This window comes from Poecilia formosa, unplaced genomic scaffold, assembly GCF_000485575.1.
Source record: "Poecilia formosa unplaced genomic scaffold, Poecilia_formosa-5.1.2 Scaffold155, whole genome shotgun sequence".
NCBI lineage: Eukaryota > Metazoa > Chordata > Actinopteri > Cyprinodontiformes > Poeciliidae > Poecilia > Poecilia formosa.
In genome coordinates, this window is record NW_006800094.1 from 882,102 (window position 1) to 905,220 (window position 23,119).

Here is a 23,119-nt window from a genome sequence, read left to right on the forward strand (position 1 = left end):
TTTCTCACTCCATATTAATAACACTACTTTCTGAGTAGCAGAATCAGACATGATTCTGCTGCTTAAAAAAAACAAAAAAAAAAAACAGAACCAGGCATGGTGAGTTTATTGCACTTGAGTTAAAAATAAACATGAACTAGTGAATCGTTTTATGACAGACTTGCAATGTTAACTACCTAACAGAATTATCACCCCACTGACTTTTTTTGTTTGCGGTAACTGAGAACTGTTGATAAGGAAGGCCATCACACGTTTTGTACAGGTGCAAACCTGAGAGCCCCATCAAGAAGTGGTGCAGGTTATGGTGTATTAGGACATGCATTCTTTGTATGGCTTCCTCCTCCATTACATGTTGAGTTGAGCTCAAGACTTAACTTCTTGCTACTCTTTAAAATATGTTCTTATCTTTCTTCCTTTTACTCTATTTTTCCTTCTGCCATCATCTGTCTCACATGATTACTTCCTTCTGAATCACGCCATAGTGAGGGGAGAGGTGAAAGGTTGCACAGTCAGCCTGCTGTCTGGGTTAATAACAAAATGATATGAGTTAAGATGAGCCCATTTGTGCACAGTGTCTCCGAGTACAGCGTTCTCGTGAGAAAGCATGGTGTTATCCAGGAAATGAACTCTAGTCGTTTAGTGTGTACTTCTTCCAAAACAAGAAAATTAGTTTTTGTACGACAACAAAAGTTGTTTTGCAAGCACTAATTTATTTTAGAAATTTAATTCCAGAGAAATAGATCACCCTATCCAATTCAACTATTTGAAAATACCTGCCAAATGTAGATTGTTCCACTCATCACACAAAACCAAACAATGTCAGACTGAGAATGGATTTATTCTTGTGAACAGCTGACAGGTCTGTGGTGCTGGACTGTCGAGTCGAGTTAGAAACATCTTCTGGCGTCCTGAAAAGAGACGGACAAGTGCATTTGTTCGCGCACAAGGTTGTTCACTAGAGGATATTGTTCAGATGCGTCGCTGTACTGGCAGGACTGAGTCACTATTCACTCCTAATTGAAAGTGGGCTGAAAGCAGCAGTGTCTCTGTTGATGGGTACATGAGTCACGTCCTTTGTGTGTGCCTGTGCTCTGTAGCAGTTCTTCTTGTGGACAGCATCTTAGTAGAAACGTGAAGTCAAACGGCAAGTTGTGGGAAAGGCTGATTACTGGAACTTGGCGTGATGAAGGAGCTGAACTATGCAAAGAATTTCTAGCCAGTCAAGACTCTGTAAACATTACGTAACAAGTTTATCACTAACTAAAATACACTACCAACCACATAGTGATTGCCCAAAACTGCCCAACCGGTTATTTGCAGTATTACCAGAACTGCTCCCAGTCAGGAATCTGCAAAGTGGCTCTGCAAAGTCACCTGCAACAAACAGAACTACCAACGTGTTCAAGGAGCAACAACTATGGAGAGATGCAGAGTAGAGGTTGGAAAATACCAGGATGCACAAATGAAACGTTGGCTTTGTGATTGTTTTCTGCCGCTGTGGTATTTGTTGTGGCTGAGATTTGTGTGTTGATGGTCGATCAGTTTAAAACCGGAGTCAGCTATTTATATACTCCTGACACTTCAGTTTTATTAGTGTCAATGAGCAATTAATTTAAAACGGTTACCTCTAACGTGTATCCTCAAGCCAAACGATGATGGTTGATAATGAAAAGTCTTATTAAAAAAAACATAAAATAAATACAACAAAGCCTGTTTGTTTTCATAAAAAAGAAATGTATAAGGTGGATATTATTCAGCATCCTAATAGACGTGAGAATAAATGCCATTAGCATTGGCTACAAACAGCTCATCACTATCAATCCATTTCTTTCAGCTAAGGATAGTTTGAAAATCAAGGAATAACTATTGTTTTAGTTGCAAGCAATGAGTTGAACTTAAAGTCAAAGTGAGCAAAAACCTATTTTATTTAAAAGAAATTCTCAGTTTTGCGCAGTTATAAAAAGCAAAGTATCGTATATGGGAGCCACATATGCGAGATAATTAAAGGTTCAGCTGCTAAGCAGACAAGCCGTTTGCAGCTTGAAACTTTTTTCTTTTCCGTGTTGCTTCCCAAACAGCTGACTTTCTTGTGGGCCAGGAAGAAGAGAGGTGGGGTGGGGTAAGCAAAACTCCAGCCAGTCTGGCACTTTCTCTGGCATCAATGAAAAGGTTTTGAATCGCAGGAATAGAAGATTCAAGCAGTTTTGAAACTGTAACTTCATAAAAACCTTGGTGTACTTTGATAGCAAAAAGCAGTTGATACATTTTGATCCTCACCTTGTTACGTGAACTCTGTCCTGCAGTGCTTTTTAACTTCATCACTCTCATTGTCAGCTTGTCTTTGATTTTCCACTCCAACTTCTTCCTTCAAGGAAGTGATACTTTTGACTTCCAAGAAAGAAGTCAAAAGTCTTTGTTTTGACTTTTACATAGTACAAGTCAAAGTACATAGTTTTTTTTTTTTTTTTACTAATTTTAATTACATTTGTCATTTTTGTTTTTATCAAATTTGATTTAATCTTATGTTTTTGTCAACAAAAATTACTGTAAATCTTATCAATTAATGCACATTTCAGAGGAATGCATTTTTACATTTCTATCTGTATTCCTACTGTGTGTACAGGAAATCTTTTACTACTGCAGCTCAGCATTGGTGGGAGCAGAATGACTGCCGTGCTTTAGACTACAGGGTGTACCAGAATGACACAAGAGAAAAGGAAGAATGAGGAAAATGTGGGTTTAGTTCAACAAGTAGTGTTGCAGTTACATGTTTTCTTAATACTGTGCAATCCTGATTTGCACAAACAGTTTCACTTCAGCCAGTATGTTGCGCGCATTTTAAACCCACAATGCGTGTCGAAGACTTCTACTAGAAGGCATCAATCTTTTATCTTAAGCCACTTTTTTAATTTCCAGTTTATGCCATCTCTACTGTTGCACAATGTTAGAAGTTGCTTAGTTCGTTAAGGTTAAAGTTATGATCTGGGAGTCATCTCCACATTCAAGACGGTCAAACGTTTAGGTAAAGATCCACCTGTTTCAATTTTTAACGTTTTTGCAGTATTTATCTGATTATTTGATAAATAATAAAAATAAAAGCTGCACATGCTACGTCTTCAAAGTAGCGTTACTTTTGATGCAGTAGTATTAGATTTTCTCAGAACTTAATTTTAAAAAAGGAGGATTTTTTTTTGCACCGGTTTTTACAACAAACCAGTCATTTATAAATGCTTATAGGTTTAGCTGTAAAAGTGGCAATTATGTGTAATGCTAACACTGAGAGGTAATTATTTAAACAAGCTGTGTTGAGCTATTAAACTTAAACTTTAATGATCCTCACCCGCCAGACCTTTTCCTGTAGCTGTTTTTAGGGAAATAGGGTTTTGATGTTCACACTTGAATCATCTAAGAATGACGAATGGTAGTTAGATGGGCCGATAAGGTTTTGCCTCCTCTCACTTTTTATCAGAAACCCGTAAAAGGATGTCGTGGCATGTTTCTGAGTATTCTCCAAGATGAAATGGTAGAAGGCTGATCAGAGTGACTTCTGAGATTCAGACTAACATAGTTATTGTGATGAGAGGCACAAAGGAAAAGATAAACAAAGCAAGAGACCTATTTAAGCTCTGCTTCTTGTCTCTGTTATAGCATCCCCTTTAGTTCCTGTAACTCGTTAAGATACAGAAAGAGAAGTAACAGCAATTCCTGATAACTTCAGTTTATTTATTTTAGGAGTCAGTTCTTGGAGCTTAAGTTAATTTTTACTTTGCTGTAGCTAATATTCACCTGCTTTTGAATCAATTTGTGATGTTGGATAACCAAAGAGTTTTACAAAGGGAAATCTTTTTAAACTAAAAGTAAATCGAATGCAGATAAGATGAGATGAAGCTGTCTGACTAAATAAAACCTTTGTTTTCGTGCATCTGTATCTTCTGTGCATTTTGTCACGTTACAACAGCAACTTTTTCATGTATTTTATTTGCTACAATAAAAACGACGCATTGTTCTAAAATGTAAAATACTTTAAATTAAGTCTTGTGTGTTTTTCTATTTAACTCTATTTACCCATGCCTAGAAACAAGCCTTGGTGTAGAACTACCATCAGAAGTTACCTGATGAACCATGTGGATAACTTAATCTCAGTACAAACACAGCTAAATTGTGGAGGCCGTACAGGTGTGTTTGTGGACAAACATCATGAAAACCAAGGAACACAGCAGACAGGTCATGGAGAAAGTTGTTGTAAGGAGAAGTGCAACTGAGAGTTGGGTTGTAAAACATAACCCATCATCTCTTAGAGCAGCACTTTTCAATTTATCACTTGGACATGGAAAAAGCTTGTGAAAACCTACCAAGTCGTGTCTAGTCTACAGCAAAAGCCATTACATACTACACTTTTTAGATTTGTAAAAAAAAGGATAACCATGTTATTCACTACTTTGTGATGCTCTGTCACATAGTCCCACTGATTCACTGATGCTTCAGGTTTTAATGTGACAAAATGTGGAAAATGTCAAAAGTCATGAATACTGTTGCTAGTCAGTGTATGTTTTAGCTTTCAAATGTGAAATAATGTTCTGACATTTCTGCAATAGACTTAATTTTGAGTGATGTAGGACCACTTTAATATTTACTATGCTTTTATTGTGCTGACAATCATGAAGTTTTTTTTGTGTTATGTTTGTTTCTACAAATATGTTACTGATTGTCTGAAGAAGAAAATGCTCCTTGTATGAACATAAAGCATAAGTAAATATAATAAGACACATTATTTTTTTTTTTGCATAGGTTTTATAAAGAGCAAGTTCAGTGTTAGTCAAGGGTTTTGGTTTAACCCAGAAATCTTAACACCTTAGCATCTGTAGTGGCCAACACATCTTTTACTAGTACCGCTGCTCTATATAGTATATCTAAACCAAGTGATGCACACGTGGAACCACTGAAAGCAATGAATACAGCCTAAAACTGCCTTTCACAGTCTTATGAAAATATGTAGGGTTAAATGGCGTAAGAAATTATAAAGACAAAGTTCCAGTGGTGTGTTAAAATGAAACAAGGTCAAGGGTTATTGTGGCTGGGTGAAACCACACTGGCACTCTCAGACACCTGCCTTAAAAGACACATAACAAGGAGGCAAAAAAGCGTCAACAGTTTAAGAAAGTAAAAGATTTTGTTATGAAGATCAGGTTTATTCACAAGGTGTACTCTTCTTTCCTTTGTCACTGGAATATAAACACAGATGCAAATAGTATCTGAACTGGTTACACTAATAAGGTAACTGAAATGGAGAAACAGAAGACAGAGCATCACAGTTGTCTTTCTTTCTGAGAATTGTGAAAAGGATATGAGACATGAACCACAATTTAATAGGAATCCTGTCTCTCACACATAGTATGATTAGGGTAGCGCTCGTCTTAGAGCGTGAGCCTAGTCGAACAGCGGACCCCCACCATGACTCCTTCCTTCTTGTCAGTCTCGTCCTCTATCCCAGGCAACAGAACCGTCCATTGTGAGGGCAGTACAGAGAGTCTGTTTATTGCAAGCTCTGTGTGGGAGGGAGGGGGAGACGTACAGAGGTGGGGAAGAGTCGAAAAATGCAGAAAAAAAAAAGGGGAAGTTTTAAAATACTGAATAAGAGATTAAGAAATGAAAGGAAAGTCAGTTTGCTGTGGTTAAAAGTTCAACAGCTACTTTAACATACTGAACATATTTAAGCAATCTGTAGCAGACCTAAATTTCTTCCTTTTGGGAAGTTAAGAAAATCAAGGTAGAATACCAAGAGTTCATACTGACTCTCTCCAGCTTGCAAAACAGCAGTAATGCTGTATTAATGTTGAGCTTGAAGTGTGTATTGTTGATTGTTAAACAGCATACAAAATATTTGCTCACCTCATCCTTTGTCTTACGTATTTGCAAATATAAGTTTTTAAATTGTTTATTTAGCTTAAGTGCTACTCATTGACCCTTTTATTCAGTACAATTGGTTTTTGACAGAAATATTGAGTCGTCTCATCAAATGGCAGAATGCTATGATGACTTTTTTTTTTTCTTTTAACTTTTTGTATAAAACAAACAAAAAAAGCTTTATGCGATTCCTGTCAAAGATCTCAGAGTTCCTGATTGCCTTGGGGCTGTTTTGTACTTTAACAACTGAAGATTTAAAACAATTTTATAGTGGTGCTTATATGCTTCAATAAATCACATTGACTAGGAAGTTGCTTAGCTATTTTTTATTTGACCAGCGTTCCAAATCTGTCATATTTTATAGCAGTTGGTTGACCTAAATAGGGATTATGATAAGCAGTGGCTGGGCAGAAGAGGCAATAGTGAATCTTTATTAAATAATTTACAATTAAATTAAAATTTGTGCAGGATTTGAGCTTTTTAATTCGCATGTATCTCAACTGTTCATACAAATATCTTTGCTACACATATTAAAACTGACAAGTGCTGGTGGCATGCACAAGTATGAAATGGTTTGTAAGATATAAACTGAAAGTGGGAAGAGACAAATGCGAAGCCACGACATCGCCATGTGTATGACCTAATTGACCTACAGTGACAGTGGGCGTATTTAGAATCAAAATAATGCAGTAAGTCTCCAGCAAGTAAATATTTCAGAGTTTGAATGTCAGCTAAGAATGTCAGTGGAAGCCTGAATCAAAAGCCACCCAAATTTTTCGGGCAACAAACGTAGCCAAGCTTAATTTTAAAGCCTCAGTAATCACAAACTGAATACTTTACATGCTCATGTTTTAAATCTTGTGCATTCTTGAAGGAGATTACATTTACTGCGTTATTTTCTTTAATCTTCTAAAAACTTGAGGTACATGCTTCTTGTCTTGACTTTTTGCTTAGTATCTAAAAAAGAAAAAAAACATTGCCTGGCTGCAAATGTTCAGACATTTAGTAAGAAGGGCAGAGGCCTAGGCATTTGACATTTGTTTTTTAGTTTTTCTCACCCACTAGAAAAGTTCCTAACACTTCTCAATGCGGTTCACAGTCAACACCCACACAATAAGAACAAAACTGTAGGCTGATTAAGAACTTTAACAAACTGCTTGTGTAAAATATTTAATTCCTGGTCAAAGATGCTGAAATCCACTTAATAAAATTGCGTACGTGCTAAAATATTACTTTTAGACTTTGCATGCTCGGGTGATTGTGAGTAACTCACCAAGGTCAGCTGAAAGCCAATCATACTGTAATTGATTGCATGAACAGTTTTGAAGTTCCTCAATTCAAAAAAATAGGAACTGTGTTTTATCAGAGAGCTGACAGCAAGAGACGCAGTCCCTGTACACTGTGGTGTCTGCTTTAGTAGAGGAATGTATTAACCCTTTCATGCATGAATTATGATCCTTCGTGTCAGGATTTAAAAAAAAGTTTGGTGGTGGGGGGGCAGGGGGGGCTAAGGCATAAAAAAAAGGTAGGAAAATTTTTTTTACCTGCAAGAGTCTCTGCTTCAAGAGAGACTCTTGCAAGAGTCGCTTTTTTGTCTGTCGGCCATATTGGATTTGACAAAAATAATTTCTTGCATTTGCAGCTGATGGCCAGTAGTTGATAGTGTATTTTATGATGGAATAGTGTCCACTTCAGTGGTCTGTGTGCATTTATNAACTAGTGAATCGTTTTATGACAGACTTGCAATGTTAACTACCTAACAGAATTATCACCCCACTGACTTTTTTTGTTTGCGGTAACTGAGAACTGTTGATAAGGAAGACCATCACACGTTTTGTACAGGTGCAAACCTGAGAGCCCCATCAAGAAGTGGTGCAGGTTATGGTGTATTAGGACATGCATTCTTTGTATGGCTTCCTCCTCCATTACATGTTGAGTTGAGCTCAAGACTTAACTTCTTGCTACTCTTTAAAATATGTTCTTATCTTTCTTCCTTTTACTCTATTTTTCCTTCTGCCATCATCTGTCTCACATGATTACTTCCTTCTGAATCACGCCATAGTGAGGGGAGAGGTGAAAGGTTGCACAGTCAGCCTGCTGTCTGGGTTAATAACAAAATGATATGAGTTAAGATGAGCCCATTTGTGCACAGTGTCTCCGAGTACAGCGTTCTCGTGAGAAAGCATGGTGTTATCCAGGAAATGAACTCTAGTCGTTTAGTGTGTACTTCTTCCAAAACAAGAAAATTAGTTTTTGTACGACAACAAAAGTTGTTTTGCAAGCACTAATTTATTTTAGAAATTTAATTCCAGAGAAATAGATCACCCTATCCAATTCAACTATTTGAAAATACCTGCTAAATGTAGATTGTTCTAGGTAAATTGTATGTACCCACTCATCACACAAAACCAAACAATGTCAGACTTGAGAATGGATTTATTCTTGTGAACAGCTGACAGGTCTGTGGTGCTGGACTGTCGAGTTGAGTTAGAAACATCTTCTGGCATCCTGAAAAGAGACGGACAAGTGCATTTGTTCGCGCACAAGGTTGTTCACTAGAGGATATTGTTCAGATGCGTCGCTGTACTGGCAGGACTGAGTCACTATTCACTCCTAATTGAAAGTGGGCTGAAAGCAGCAGTGTCTCTGTTGATGGGTACATGAGTCACGTCCTTTGTGTGTGCCTGTGCTCTGTAGCAGTTCTTCTTGTGGACAGCATCTTAGTAGAAACGTGAAGTCAAACGGCAAGTTGTGGGAAAGGCTGATTACTGGAACTTGGCGTGATGAAGGAGCTGAACTATGCAAAGAATTTCTAGCCAGTCAAGACTCTGTAAACATTACGTAACAAGTTTATCACTAACTAAAATACACTACCAACCACATAGTGATTGCCCAAAACTGCCCAACCGGTTATTTGCAGTATTACCAGAACTGCTCCCAGTCAGGAATCTGCAAAGTGGCTCTGCAAAGTCACCTGCAACAAACAGAACTACCAACGTGTTCAAGGAGCAACAACTATGGAGAGATGCAGAGTAGAGGTTGGAAAATACCAGGATGCACAAATGAAACGTTGGCTTTGTGATTGTTTTCTGCCGCTGTGGTATTTGTTGTGGCTGAGATTTGTGTGTTGATGGTCGATCAGTTTAAAACCGGAGTCAGCTATTTATATACTCCTGACACTTCAGTTTTATTAGTGTCAATGAGCAATTAATTTAAAACGGTTACCTCTAACGTGTATCCTCAAGCCAAACGATGATGGTTGATAATGAAAAGTCTTATTAAAAAAAACATAAAATAAATACAACAAAGCCTGTTTGTTTTCATAAAAAAGAAATGTATAAGGTGGATATTATTCAGCATCCTAATAGACGTGAGAATAAATGCCATTAGCATTGGCTACAAACAGCTCATCACTATCAATCCATTTCTTTCAGCTAAGGATAGTTTGAAAATCAAGGAATAACTATTGTTTTAGTTGCAAGCAATGAGTTGAACTTAAAGTCAAAGTGAGCAAAAACCTATTTTATTTAAAAGAAATTCTCAGTTTTGCGCAGTTATAAAAAGCAAAGTATCGTATATGGGAGCCACATATGCGAGATAATTAAAGGTTCAGCTGCTAAGCAGACAAGCCGTTTGCAGCTTGAAACTTTTTTCTTTTCCGTGTTGCTTCCCAAACAGCTGACTTTCTTGTGGGCCAGGAAGAAGAGAGGTGGGGTGGGGTAAGCAAAACTCCAGCCAGTCTGGCACTTTCTCTGGCATCAATGAAAAGGTTTTGAATCGCAGGAATAGAAGATTCAAGCAGTTTTGAAACTGTAACTTCATAAAAACCTTGGTGTACTTTGATAGCAAAAAGCAGTTGATACATTTTGATCCTCACCTTGTTACGTGAACTCTGTCCTGCAGTGCTTTTTAACTTCATCACTCTCATTGTCAGCTTGTCTTTGATTTTCCACTCCAACTTCTTCCTTCAAGGAAGTGATACTTTTGACTTCCAAGAAAGAAGTCAAAAGTCTTTGTTTTGACTTTTACATAGTACAAGTCAAAGTACATAGTTTTTTTTTTTTTTTTACTAATTTTAATTACATTTGTCATTTTTGTTTTTATCAAATTTGATTTAATCTTATGTTTTTGTCAACAAAAATTACTGTAAATCTTATCAATTAATGCACATTTCAGAGGAATGCATTTTTACATTTCTATCTGTATTCCTACTGTGTGTACAGGAAATCTTTTACTACTGCAGCTCAGCATTGGTGGGAGCAGAATGACTGCCGTGCTTTAGACTACAGGGTGTACCAGAATGACACAAGAGAAAAGGAAGAATGAGGAAAATGTGGGTTTAGTTCAACAAGTAGTGTTGCAGTTACATGTTTTCTTAATACTGTGCAATCCTGATTTGCACAAACAGTTTCACTTCAGCCAGTATGTTGCGCGCATTTTAAACCCACAATGCGTGTCGAAGACTTCTACTAGAAGGCATCAATCTTTTATCTTAAGCCACTTTTTTAATTTCCAGTTTATGCCATCTCTACTGTTGCACAATGTTAGAAGTTGCTTAGTTCGTTAAGGTTAAAGTTATGATCTGGGAGTCATCTCCACATTCAAGACGGTCAAACGTTTAGGTAAAGATCCACCTGTTTCAATTTTTAACGTTTTTGCAGTATTTATCTGATTATTTGATAAATAATAAAAATAAAAGCTGCACATGCTACGTCTTCAAAGTAGCGTTACTTTTGATGCAGTAGTATTAGATTTTCTCAGAACTTAATTTTAAAAAAGGAGGATTTTTTTTTGCACCGGTTTTTACAACAAACCAGTCATTTATAAATGCTTATAGGTTTAGCTGTAAAAGTGGCAATTATGTGTAATGCTAACACTGAGAGGTAATTATTTAAACAAGCTGTGTTGAGCTATTAAACTTAAACTTTAATGATCCTCACCCGCCAGACCTTTTCCTGTAGCTGTTTTTAGGGAAATAGGGTTTTGATGTTCACACTTGAATCATCTAAGAATGACGAATGGTAGTTAGATGGGCCGATAAGGTTTTGCCTCCTCTCACTTTTTATCAGAAACCCGTAAAAGGATGTCGTGGCATGTTTCTGAGTATTCTCCAAGATGAAATGGTAGAAGGCTGATCAGAGTGACTTCTGAGATTCAGACTAACATAGTTATTGTGATGAGAGGCACAAAGGAAAAGATAAACAAAGCAAGAGACCTATTTAAGCTCTGCTTCTTGTCTCTGTTATAGCATCCCCTTTAGTTCCTGTAACTCGTTAAGATACAGAAAGAGAAGTAACAGCAATTCCTGATAACTTCAGTTTATTTATTTTAGGAGTCAGTTCTTGGAGCTTAAGTTAATTTTTACTTTGCTGTAGCTAATATTCACCTGCTTTTGAATCAATTTGTGATGTTGGATAACCAAAGAGTTTTACAAAGGGAAATCTTTTTAAACTAAAAGTAAATCGAATGCAGATAAGATGAGATGAAGCTGTCTGACTAAATAAAACCTTTGTTTTCGTGCATCTGTATCTTCTGTGCATTTTGTCACGTTACAACAGCAACTTTTTCATGTATTTTATTTGCTACAATAAAAACGACGCATTGTTCTAAAATGTAAAATACTTTAAATTAAGTCTTGTGTGTTTTTCTATTTAACTCTATTTACCCATGCCTAGAAACAAGCCTTGGTGTAGAACTACCATCAGAAGTTACCTGATGAACCATGTGGATAACTTAATCTCAGTACAAACACAGCTAAATTGTGGAGGCCGTACAGGTGTGTTTGTGGACAAACATCATGAAAACCAAGGAACACAGCAGACAGGTCATGGAGAAAGTTGTTGTAAGGAGAAGTGCAACTGAGAGTTGGGTTGTAAAACATAACCCATCATCTCTTAGAGCAGCACTTTTCAATTTATCACTTGGACATGGAAAAAGCTTGTGAAAACCTACCAAGTCGTGTCTAGTCTACAGCAAAAGCCATTACATACTACACTTTTTAGATTTGTAAAAAAAAGGATAACCATGTTATTCACTACTTTGTGATGCTCTGTCACATAGTCCCACTGATTCACTGATGCTTCAGGTTTTAATGTGACAAAATGTGGAAAATGTCAAAAGTCATGAATACTGTTGCTAGTCAGTGTATGTTTTAGCTTTCAAATGTGAAATAATGTTCTGACATTTCTGCAATAGACTTAATTTTGAGTGATGTAGGACCACTTTAATATTTACTATGCTTTTATTGTGCTGACAATCATGAAGTTTTTTTTGTGTTATGTTTGTTTCTACAAATATGTTACTGATTGTCTGAAGAAGAAAATGCTCCTTGTATGAACATAAAGCATAAGTAAATATAATAAGACACATTATTTTTTTTTTTGCATAGGTTTTATAAAGAGCAAGTTCAGTGTTAGTCAAGGGTTTTGGTTTAACCCAGAAATCTTAACACCTTAGCATCTGTAGTGGCCAACACATCTTTTACTAGTACCGCTGCTCTATATAGTATATCTAAACCAAGTGATGCACACGTGGAACCACTGAAAGCAATGAATACAGCCTAAAACTGCCTTTCACAGTCTTATGAAAATATGTAGGGTTAAATGGCGTAAGAAATTATAAAGACAAAGTTCCAGTGGTGTGTTAAAATGAAACAAGGTCAAGGGTTATTGTGGCTGGGTGAAACCACACTGGCACTCTCAGACACCTGCCTTAAAAGACACATAACAAGGAGGCAAAAAAGCGTCAACAGTTTAAGAAAGTAAAAGATTTTGTTATGAAGATCAGGTTTATTCACAAGGTGTACTCTTCTTTCCTTTGTCACTGGAATATAAACACAGATGCAAATAGTATCTGAACTGGTTACACTAATAAGGTAACTGAAATGGAGAAACAGAAGACAGAGCATCACAGTTGTCTTTCTTTCTGAGAATTGTGAAAAGGATATGAGACATGAACCACAATTTAATAGGAATCCTGTCTCTCACACATAGTATGATTAGGGTAGCGCTCGTCTTAGAGCGTGAGCCTAGTCGAACAGCGGACCCCCACCATGACTCCTTCCTTCTTGTCAGTCTCGTCCTCTATCCCAGGCAACAGAACCGTCCATTGTGAGGGCAGTACAGAGAGTCTGTTTATTGCAAGCTCTGTGTGGGAGGGAGGGGGAGACGTACAGAGGTGGGGAAGAGTCGAAAAATGCAGAAAAAAAAAAGGGGAAGTTTTAAAATACTGAATAAGAGATTAAGAAATGAAAGGAAAGTCAGTTTGCTGTGGTTAAAAGTTCAACAGCTACTTTAACATACTGAACATATTTAAGCAATCTGTAGCAGACCTAAATTTCTTCCTTTTGGGAAGTTAAGAAAATCAAGGTAGAATACCAAGAGTTCATACTGACTCTCTCCAGCTTGCAAAACAGCAGTAATGCTGTATTAATGTTGAGCTTGAAGTGTGTATTGTTGATTGTTAAACAGCATACAAAATATTTGCTCACCTCATCCTTTGTCTTACGTATTTGCAAATATAAGTTTTTAAATTGTTTATTTAGCTTAAGTGCTACTCATTGACCCTTTTATTCAGTACAATTGGTTTTTGACAGAAATATTGAGTCGTCTCATCAAATGGCAGAATGCTATGATGACTTTTTTTTTTTCTTTTAACTTTTTGTATAAAACAAACAAAAAAAGCTTTATGCGATTCCTGTCAAAGATCTCAGAGTTCCTGATTGCCTTGGGGCTGTTTTGTACTTTAACAACTGAAGATTTAAAACAATTTTATAGTGGTGCTTATATGCTTCAATAAATCACATTGACTAGGAAGTTGCTTAGCTATTTTTTATTTGACCAGCGTTCCAAATCTGTCATATTTTATAGCAGTTGGTTGACCTAAATAGGGATTATGATAAGCAGTGGCTGGGCAGAAGAGGCAATAGTGAATCTTTATTAAATAATTTACAATTAAATTAAAATTTGTGCAGGATTTGAGCTTTTTAATTCACATGTATCTCAACTGTTCATACAAATATCTTTGCTACACATATTAAAACTGACAAGTGCTGGTGGCATGCACAAGTATGAAATGGTTTGTAAGATATAAACTGAAAGTGGGAAGAGACAAATGCGAAGCCACGACATCGCCATGTGTATGACCTAATTGACCTACAGTGACAGTGGGCGTATTTAGAATCAAAATAATGCAGTAAGTCTCCAGCAAGTAAATATTTCAGAGTTTGAATGTCAGCTAAGAATGTCAGTGGAAGCCTGAATCAAAAGCCACCCAAATTTTTCGGGCAACAAACGTAGCCAAGCTTAATTTTAAAGCCTCAGTAATCACAAACTGAATACTTTACATGCTCATGTTTTAAATCTTGTGCATTCTTGAAGGAGATTACATTTACTGCGTTATTTTCTTTAATCTTCTAAAAACTTGAGGTACATGCTTCTTGTCTTGACTTTTTGCTTAGTATCTAAAAAAGAAAAAAAACATTGCCTGGCTGCAAATGTTCAGACATTTAGTAAGAAGGGCAGAGGCCTAGGCATTTGACATTTGTTTTTTAGTTTTTCTCACCCACTAGAAAAGTTCCTAACACTTCTCAATGCGGTTCACAGTCAACACCCACACAATAAGAACAAAACTGTAGGCTGATTAAGAACTTTAACAAACTGCTTGTGTAAAATATTTAATTCCTGGTCAAAGATGCTGAAATCCACTTAATAAAATTGCGTACGTGCTAAAATATTACTTTTAGACTTTGCATGCTCGGGTGATTGTGAGTAACTCACCAAGGTCAGCTGAAAGCCAATCATACTGTAATTGATTGCATGAACAGTTTTGAAGTTCCTCAATTCAAAAAAATAGGAACTGTGTTTTATCAGAGAGCTGACGGCAAGAGACGCAGTCCCTGTACACTGTGGTGTCTGCTTTAGTAGAGGAATGTATTAACCCTTTCATGCATGAATTATGATCCTTCGTGTCAGGATTTAAAAAAAAGTTTGGTGGTGGGGGGGCAGGGGGGGCTAAGGCATAAAAAAAAGGTAGGAAAATTTTTTTTACCTGCAAGAGTCTCTGCTTCAAGAGAGACTCTTGCAAGAGTCGCTTTTTTGTCTGTCGGCCATATTGGATTTGACAAAAATAATTTCTTGCATTTGCAGCTGATGGCCAGTAGTTGATAGTGTATTTTATGATGGAATAGTGTCCACTTCAGTGGTCTGTGTGCATTTATAACATAAAAATCCACATGAAGCACAAGAAAATGGCTTTTAGGTAGCTGTCCACTGTAGATACCACTATAGCATGAAAGGGTTAATTTAAACACTGTCACACATTGACAAATGTTTATTTCTGACACTATAATCCTGGGTTTCACTCATGTTTATTTTCTTCATCGTCAGGTATTCTAGTCCTCACATAGTTTCTGTTTTTGGAATCAATTCACACCCAGGATTCTGTTAGAAACACGGATGGCAGAAAATCTGCATTATCTGGATGACATAAGGTTTATTCTAGTTCAGTGCTTTCACAGATATACTCACGCTATTGTGAGTGACTTGCCAACTCGCAAGCTTAAGCGTTTCCATCATAAACTAACTTATTTACCTTTCAAATTATAGTAAACTAAGTTAGGTTATGTGCAATGCATTCATGGGGGAAAACACCCACACTCTTCTGAGTGAGATCCCAAACTTTTGCTCAAAAACGGAGCTTCCCTGTGTATTGCACTGCTGATATTTATGTCACTTTAGTTGTGTCACCAGTTTGAGCGCACAGTGAAACTAATCTGAGTGCATATATCAATGTGTACAAACAATTATTTGTGGTGCGTGCAATTAAAACTCACACATGCTCACTCTAAACGTCCATGTACTTGCACTTGGCCAGATGAAGGCGGTAGTTTGACCCGTTTTGCTGGCTAAGATGCAGTACACTGTAATGCTCTGCACATACTGTAAAGAGTGTGGGAACATCATGGACGGCAAGAATGCATTTGTGACTGGTTCTGATGCATTCTTACTGAAAAAAACTGGTAACACTTTATTTGAAGGGGGTTGAATAAGACTGACATGACACTGTCATAAACACCTGTCATGAACATGAATAAGCCTTCATGAATATTTATGACTGTTGTCATAAAGCGTCATCCGGTAAATTATGACACTTTTAATACAAAGTTGACATTATTCAAAATGTATTTGTTATGACAACTTGACATTAACCAAGAAATCATTACGGACATAAATTTGTTATAAAAGTATTACTGATTGCACTTTAAAAATCAGGTAACTTTATGTTATTAAAGATAAAGTTTAAACAGTAATGATGAAGGCTTATTGATGTTCATGAGATGTGTTATGTTATGTTTATGAAAGTGTCATGACAGTCTTATTCAACCCCTTCAAATAAAGTGTTACCAAAAAACTTAATACATCTATAAAATACATGAAACGCCGCAGCTGCCCAGGCGTTCCTCTCAGCACTGCCATTCAGCGGCAGGCAGCAGCAGATGCATTATCACATGAGGCTGAGATGACAATCAAGTTAAATGTTGCTTGCAATATTGCAAAAGAAAAACCTTGGTTACGAAATTGAGGAGACAAATTATTGCTTGTGAAATAATTTTCCGAAAGAAAAACGGTTTGAATGTAGTGAAATGTTCAGTTTGAGATGTGAAAAACGTTGGACTAGGTCACTTAAAAATTTTTATTGTTTTATTTCATTCCATTTCAAACCCTCCATTTCAGATTGCTGTTGGAACGGTGATGAAATTCCGGTTCTTTTCCACCAAATTGGATCTAGTGCTTAAGTGATGCCACTGTTTACCTTCCACTTTTTTGTGTTTCGACTGTTGTGAGGTCTACCTCAGACCCTGAAAACTGATGCTAATGTGGCACCAGTTTGTTGCAGGACCAGTAAAAGTGAACGCTTTCGTCAGAAGTGAGAGGGGGGCCCACACGGAACAGCAACCAATGAAAGCATTGTGAGATCCATGTTTGAAACTCTAGTTTCGTGTCTAAAATAATAAAACATAAAAACACTATGCTTCAAAAGGTAGCAAAATGTTGGATTAACATCAGCATAACACGATCAGACTTCTATGCCGTGTCTTACAGCTGTTGTTTTTTTCTCCTAAGTCATAAGTGACACCTAAGAGGGTCAGTCTGCCACTCACTCCTGTACTTACAGGAAATGATTTTATTTTTATGAAATGACATCAGACCTACATAACGCTTTTACTAGGACACTCAAAGGCGCTTTGCATGAAATTAGTCATTTCCATTCACATATTGATGATGGCAAGCTACTGGACAGAAACAAGGCTGCCATATTGTGTCTTGTCCAGGTGCATTACAACAGAGGCCGTTGGAGCAGGAATCCAACCTGTTGTCACTGTTGTCCCATTAACTATTACAACCATAATAAATGACGGTGGGGATATCAGATCATGTTTTTGCTGGAAAACTGGGGTAAATAATATAGTTTTTGCAGTTAATGTGCTGTAATCCTTCACAAAAATAAAGAATAAAACCGGGAGGACCCAACATTATCTCAGTAAAACTTTAATGACTCAACGATATTGCTGCAACTTAGCTCTCAGGCTCTGGCACCAGCCCTGGTTAAGGACTGGAATCACTTTGTTGGAAAAGCCCTAATTCATTGTTGAGTATCTTTGTGAACATGTATGAAATCACCAAAACCATCCATTTGTCTTTTATACTTGTATTCAGTTAAGAGCCCTGTGTGCACGGAGGGGAAACAGTGTCTGTGGCTATATGTGAAGAAACGAGCAGTTTCCCCTTGTTTCAGTGTGTGGCTTTCAGATAAGACACTAAATGCATCAGGTGTTTGTTTATTGACTTGGAAATGTTGGTGTCTTCGTATTGCCATATTTATACTAAATATGAATGTGTTTAATGGGCTGCCACATCAGCCTTGTTAATCAAGGTCACACTTTGATATGATGCACATCATTGATATCCCAGGACTCCATGCATGGCAAGGTGAATAAAACCCCAACCGGAGAGAAAGGGAGACATAAAATGCAGAAGAGTACAAAAGAAAAGGGCCTGCGGATGCTGAGAATCAACCAAGTGTGAGTTACAGAGACGTATAAGGAGAAGTTACCGAGTCAGTCAGAACATTATTTGAATACCAGTCCTGTGTCATTCACACTTCCTCACATAGCGCTCTGTAGTGACAATGCCAGCATACTGAGTACATGTTGGCTTCTCAGGGGTCGTACTTGGTAAGATCACAAATTTTGACGACAGTTTATACATGCATGTGGGCAGACCAGTTTAATCTGACAGCCTTATTTCTATCACAGGAAAGGAATGTAGGCGTTACAGTGTGCCTTCCTCAGCTGAAGTCGTGCTGATAAAAATGACAGCCCCCGTCAAGGCTTCAACACAACTTCCTCTTTCACTAAAGTGAGACTTATACTATGCCAATTTACCATAATAATCTTTCACAAGACTGTTTGCACTTGCTTTGAAATAAAATGACCTCCGATGGCAGTTTTTACAATCTTCATTATCCATCATAAATTGACGTTCTGGATTCAGCATCGTTTCATCAAGTTGGCAACAAAGTTTGTTTACCAATGCAAAGTTTCAGGAAGCGTCATTGCTGTCATTTGGTTAAAAACGTGATTCAGGTTTGCCAAAAGGACATGGTTGAATGGAGCACCATCTAACATTTCCACTGGTAGCACCTCTTGAAATGATAAACATAAAAAAAAAAAATAACCAGCATTTATTGAACACATGGATCAAATAATTAAACACCCTCTTGTAAATCCTAAAACAAGTGTTGGATGTTTCTGTGGGTGAAACCATCTGTTCTTTCAGTCTCAATGCATAGAAAAATGTATGTGTTCAGGTGCCTTTTAGCCTTAGACTAACTTTAACAAATTGCAAACAATCTCTTTCTGTGGTCTTTCGTCTGTTCTCGGAAGTTGGGATATCTGAGGTCACTTTGTGACTGATTTGGTGGTATGATCAAGGTTGATGACCCTTCTGTTCTCAAGCTTTAACTTTCTGGGGTAGATTCTTGCACATCATGCCAAAACACATCTCTGGGAAATAGAATTAAATCTTACACTTCTTTCTAAAGAATATGATGGCTGGACATTCCCAGAGTGTTTATATTTGCATGCAAATAAATGTGTCGCCTTCAGACATCTGCAAACTATATCCAAGGATGAATTTGCTTTTGACACATCCACATGCTTTCACCATGTTCATTGATGTAGATAGTAATGGTTTAAGCAAAATAAAAAATCCTGAAGCTGCATAATGTGGTTGGTTGCAATTGACATGTTGATGTTTTCTTTCTTCCGCAGGTTGCAGAGCCATGATCTGAATCGCTACGATCAGTCTTTCCCTCATGAAAGCAAACCCACATGGCATGTTGACCCTCACACATGCTGCAAACACATACTAACAAGCCATGTCTCTGACCGAATCCAGTGCTAACGTGAGTGACTGGCTGAGCACGCTTCGTTTGGAGCAATATGGTGAGGCATTCCAGGAGGCCGGGCTGACAAAGTTGCAAGACTGCCAGAACCTCACGACAGATCAACTGGACCGGATGGGCATCAACCTGCCAGGTCACCAGAAACGAATCCTGGCAAACCTTAGCAAAATGACCGTTAGTAATAATGCATACCCTAATGTTGTAAAGCCAGAGAGTTCTGAGCAGACCAGTCGTCCTGAAGTTAAAAGGAAAGAGAAGCCTGTGCCTGTTCCCGCGCAAAGAAAAGTAGAAGAAGGGAAAATGGATGGCGAGATAACAAGGCCTACACCCAGGGAGAGAGACAAACCAGTCCCCAAGGAGAGACATTTGTGTAATACACAAGACAACAGTAATGGAGAAAGTGAAACAAAGCCTGTTCCTCTGCAAAGACACTCTGCTCCTGTAGGAGGAAAGGAGGAAGAGAGAAGTGGAGCACCAGATGAAAAAAGGGCTAAGCCTGTACCAAAAGAGAGGACTAAGTTTCGTTCTAATTCTTCAGTGAACTGTCACCCTACACCCATTGTGTCTCCACTGCCTGATGCATCTTTGCCACCTGTTCCCCCACGGAGCACACCTAACTGCCCCCCACAGCCCTTCGTCTCATCCCCTGCTCAACACTCTGGCTCCTTGAGTTTGGACAGGATCATTGTGGTACCACCTCCAGAAGTAAAGTACAAATCTTCATCCCAGAAATCCACCCCCACCAGCACCTTTGTTTCCACAGAAGCGCCCGTCCAAACTCCCAGCATCCAGTCGACCACACCCAGGCCTAATTCATTACCCATACACCCGTCTACCCCATCTTTCTGTGGGGATGAAGCCAGGAAAGCTTCTCCCGTCTCCTCAACCTCCTCTCCCATTGAGGACAAAAGTGTCCCTCCTCTTCCTCCAAAAGCAGGATCTAAAGGCCCACCACCAATCCCACAGCGGGTTCCTCTACAGTCTCCCAAAACTCACAGGTGAGGTTTTCATAACAGCATTCATTTCAGTCTGAAGTGCAGCATTACCATTTACATGTTGGTATTAGGAAAATGTTTCTAGGTGCAACAAGTAAGGGACATTGAGGTTTGAAAGTAGTAAGAAACCATGATTTTAGTACTAAATGAGATCTTAAAAGACATAGACGTATAGAAGAAATGTATGATCTTGGGTAGTCTACCAGCTGTTTAGATTAATTAAGAAGAATTCGTGGCTGGAGTAACGGGAAATAAAATAGTTGGCTGCCTACATGTGATAAATACACATAGCTGGATCTGAGTTAAAGTAAAAGCAGTTTAAAGTATTTGGCACATTCCTTTGTCCTGTTTTGAAAGCCACCACCTTCCCTTTCCCCCCATCACTTCCTGCATCTGCCTTTCAGAGTGTAGCGTAAAAGAGAAAATGTATAAAAAGCAAACAACCCCCTCACCCCCTACATTTTTATTCCTAATATAATCTTTTTTTTTTCTCTCTACCTTATTCATTTTTAAGTAATTTCTTATCTAATTTTACATGTTTTTTTCCAGTATTTCCAGGATGCTCTTGGAGTCAGACCGGTCGCTCAGTAAAACGTTACAGCTGGCAATGCAAAAATAAATAACAAACCAAAAAATTAATAGTAATCACTTGGAGTTGCTGTTAGATACTGTAATTAAGAGTTGGCATTTAACGTTGTTTGAGCTGTGCTGCCACCTGCTAGCATAATAGAGACAGTGCACCCTTTGTCAGCTTCAGACCGTGCAGAATATTTGAAAATGTTACAGTGTAGTTTAGAATACTTCCTGAAAGTAAAATTAAACACTTCCTTTTACCGATTGACTGTAGCATGCTAACTTGGTGAGTTAGTTGAAAGTACACCCAGTTCATTCTCTGTTTTAATGTTTCTCCTTTTTTTCCAAAGAGCTGTGCATGTGTGTTGGGGGGGAAATAAACAATGAAAGTTCACAAAGAAAATTCTGTCTTATGTTTTTTAGACATTTATGTAATTAGTGTACACTGAGCGGTGTTTACAAATCCATATTTCGCTCTTAAGCGGAAGAGCAGTTTAAAAAAAAAAAAAAAAGAAGTCAGTTTTATAGCATTTTGTTTTCATGTTTTGTGGCGACGGCACATCAGATAAGAGAATCTTTTTTTTCCGTCACTTCATATGTAAGGGAAACCTGAAACTTAAGATTGTTCGTGTTCTTGCGGGTCGCTTCGATTATGACTAACACACATCTGTGTTTTGAAGGGAAACTAGCTGTAGAAAGCGTGAGGAAGTCACAATGCAGAACAACCAACAGCAGTTTTTAAACTCTTCTCCTCCCCGTTACCCTCTCACAGCAACGCCGGGAGAAAGAGAGAGTGAGAAATATAGATTGAGAAGTCTAAAGTGTTTCTCTTTTTTTTTCTGCTGGGGAGCATCTCTGGACTTATTGCAGCCCTTGTCGGAAAACATTCACACGCTCTCTTGATGGTAATTTCTTTCTTCCTTGTCAGTGTGGCTTTCTGCCCCCTCCCATTTTCTGGTCATCGAGTCATTTCCTCCTGCTTTTTTGATGTGTCTGTGTTTAAGATGGTATCATCATTATGGAAGAGGACTCCTCACAAGCATGTTGTGGAAGGTAATGTTTATATAAAACATGTTTCTGCATGTGTTGGATCTGTTGTGCTTTCAGGTTGGGGCTACGTTCAGTTTGGGGCTACGTTTTTTTTGTTTTGTTTTTTTTTGGTCAACAGAAATGGGTTTAGAGTTAGAGTTGCGTCAGTCCGTAAAGTTAGTTTTATCTTGAAAAGAGTGTGAAGGTTTTCATGGTTTTTTGGGGGGTGTGGGGGGACCAGATCCCTTGTTTGGTTCTGTTTGGCAGTGGGAAATGTAGTCTGAAGTAGCAGCATTGTTGGTGTTCTTTGCAGATCTGCAGATCTGCAAAGAACAGAAAACATACATGGAATTTAAACCTGGGGGTTTTTGGTTGTCTGCTGTCGAGGTGCTACAAGTACACCGTAGCTTATGTATTCTTTAAAGGTTTTATCTTGTACATCGTTTTTGAGAGAAATATTACGAATGCTATTTATAAATGCACCCATTACTGAGCCGCTGTGCTACATTTAGCTTGCTTTTAACATCGAAGGTTGCAGCAAGTGCACTTGCTAATTTAAAAAGCGCCCCTTGTTTGCCAAAACCATTGTCGGAGTTTTTCAGCCGCTGCTTCGGAGCAATTATTCTGAACTGCCTAAATAAAAACCCTCTAAAACTTAAGCGTGGGAGAAGAAAAGAAATGGTCATTGTTTCTTCAGCCTACAGTCATCGTTATTCAGAACAGTTTGAGTTAAATATAGAGCAATGTTAGCAAACCCCACTCAGCATTCTTCCTCTGAGAAAAAGAGGGAACTGGGGCCTGTTTCCCGTCATTGTCCGTTTTTTTTCCGGTGTTCTGTGGTTTAATTTAAGAAAGAAAAGCTAAGGAGTAATTTGTGCGTACGGTGAGTAATTTAGAAAGACAAGGTTGTGTTTCTGACGTTCTACTGAAGTGCTATGGGGTTAAAAAGAATTGCCTCTTCTGGGGTAGAAACAGCATAGCAGTGACAAACTTGTTTTTCCAATTTCTTACTTGTTTCACTTATTGGTACATGTCAGCCACACATTTCAGTGTATTTAACACAAAGTAGTGCACATTTGTAAAGTGGAAGGGAAATTATACATGATTTTCTTTCCATATAAAAAGTTTGTGCACCTTTATTCAGCTTCCCT

At 37.9% G+C, this 23,119-nt stretch overlaps 1 protein-coding gene across 9 annotated transcripts in view; it reads left to right on the plus strand.

Annotated features, from left to right (window-relative positions):
• arap1 (ArfGAP with RhoGAP domain, ankyrin repeat and PH domain 1) overlaps positions 1 to 23,119 on the plus strand; it is a 73,749-nt gene that overhangs the window by 2,291 nt on the left and 48,339 nt on the right. For 7 of the 9 annotated variants that reach the window (XM_007564130.2, XM_007564131.2, XM_007564133.2 and 4 more), the window contains exon 2: positions 19,238 to 20,369. In XM_007564130.2, the coding sequence (XP_007564192.1) occupies positions 19,345 to 20,369 (1,025 nt within the window). In that variant the 5' untranslated portion in view covers positions 19,238 to 19,344. Of the gene's footprint in view, positions 1 to 18,220; positions 18,324 to 19,237; positions 20,370 to 21,929; positions 21,993 to 23,119 lie in introns of those variants that run through there. The other 2 variants (XM_016677418.1, XM_007564137.2) reach the window with 2 other exon arrangements.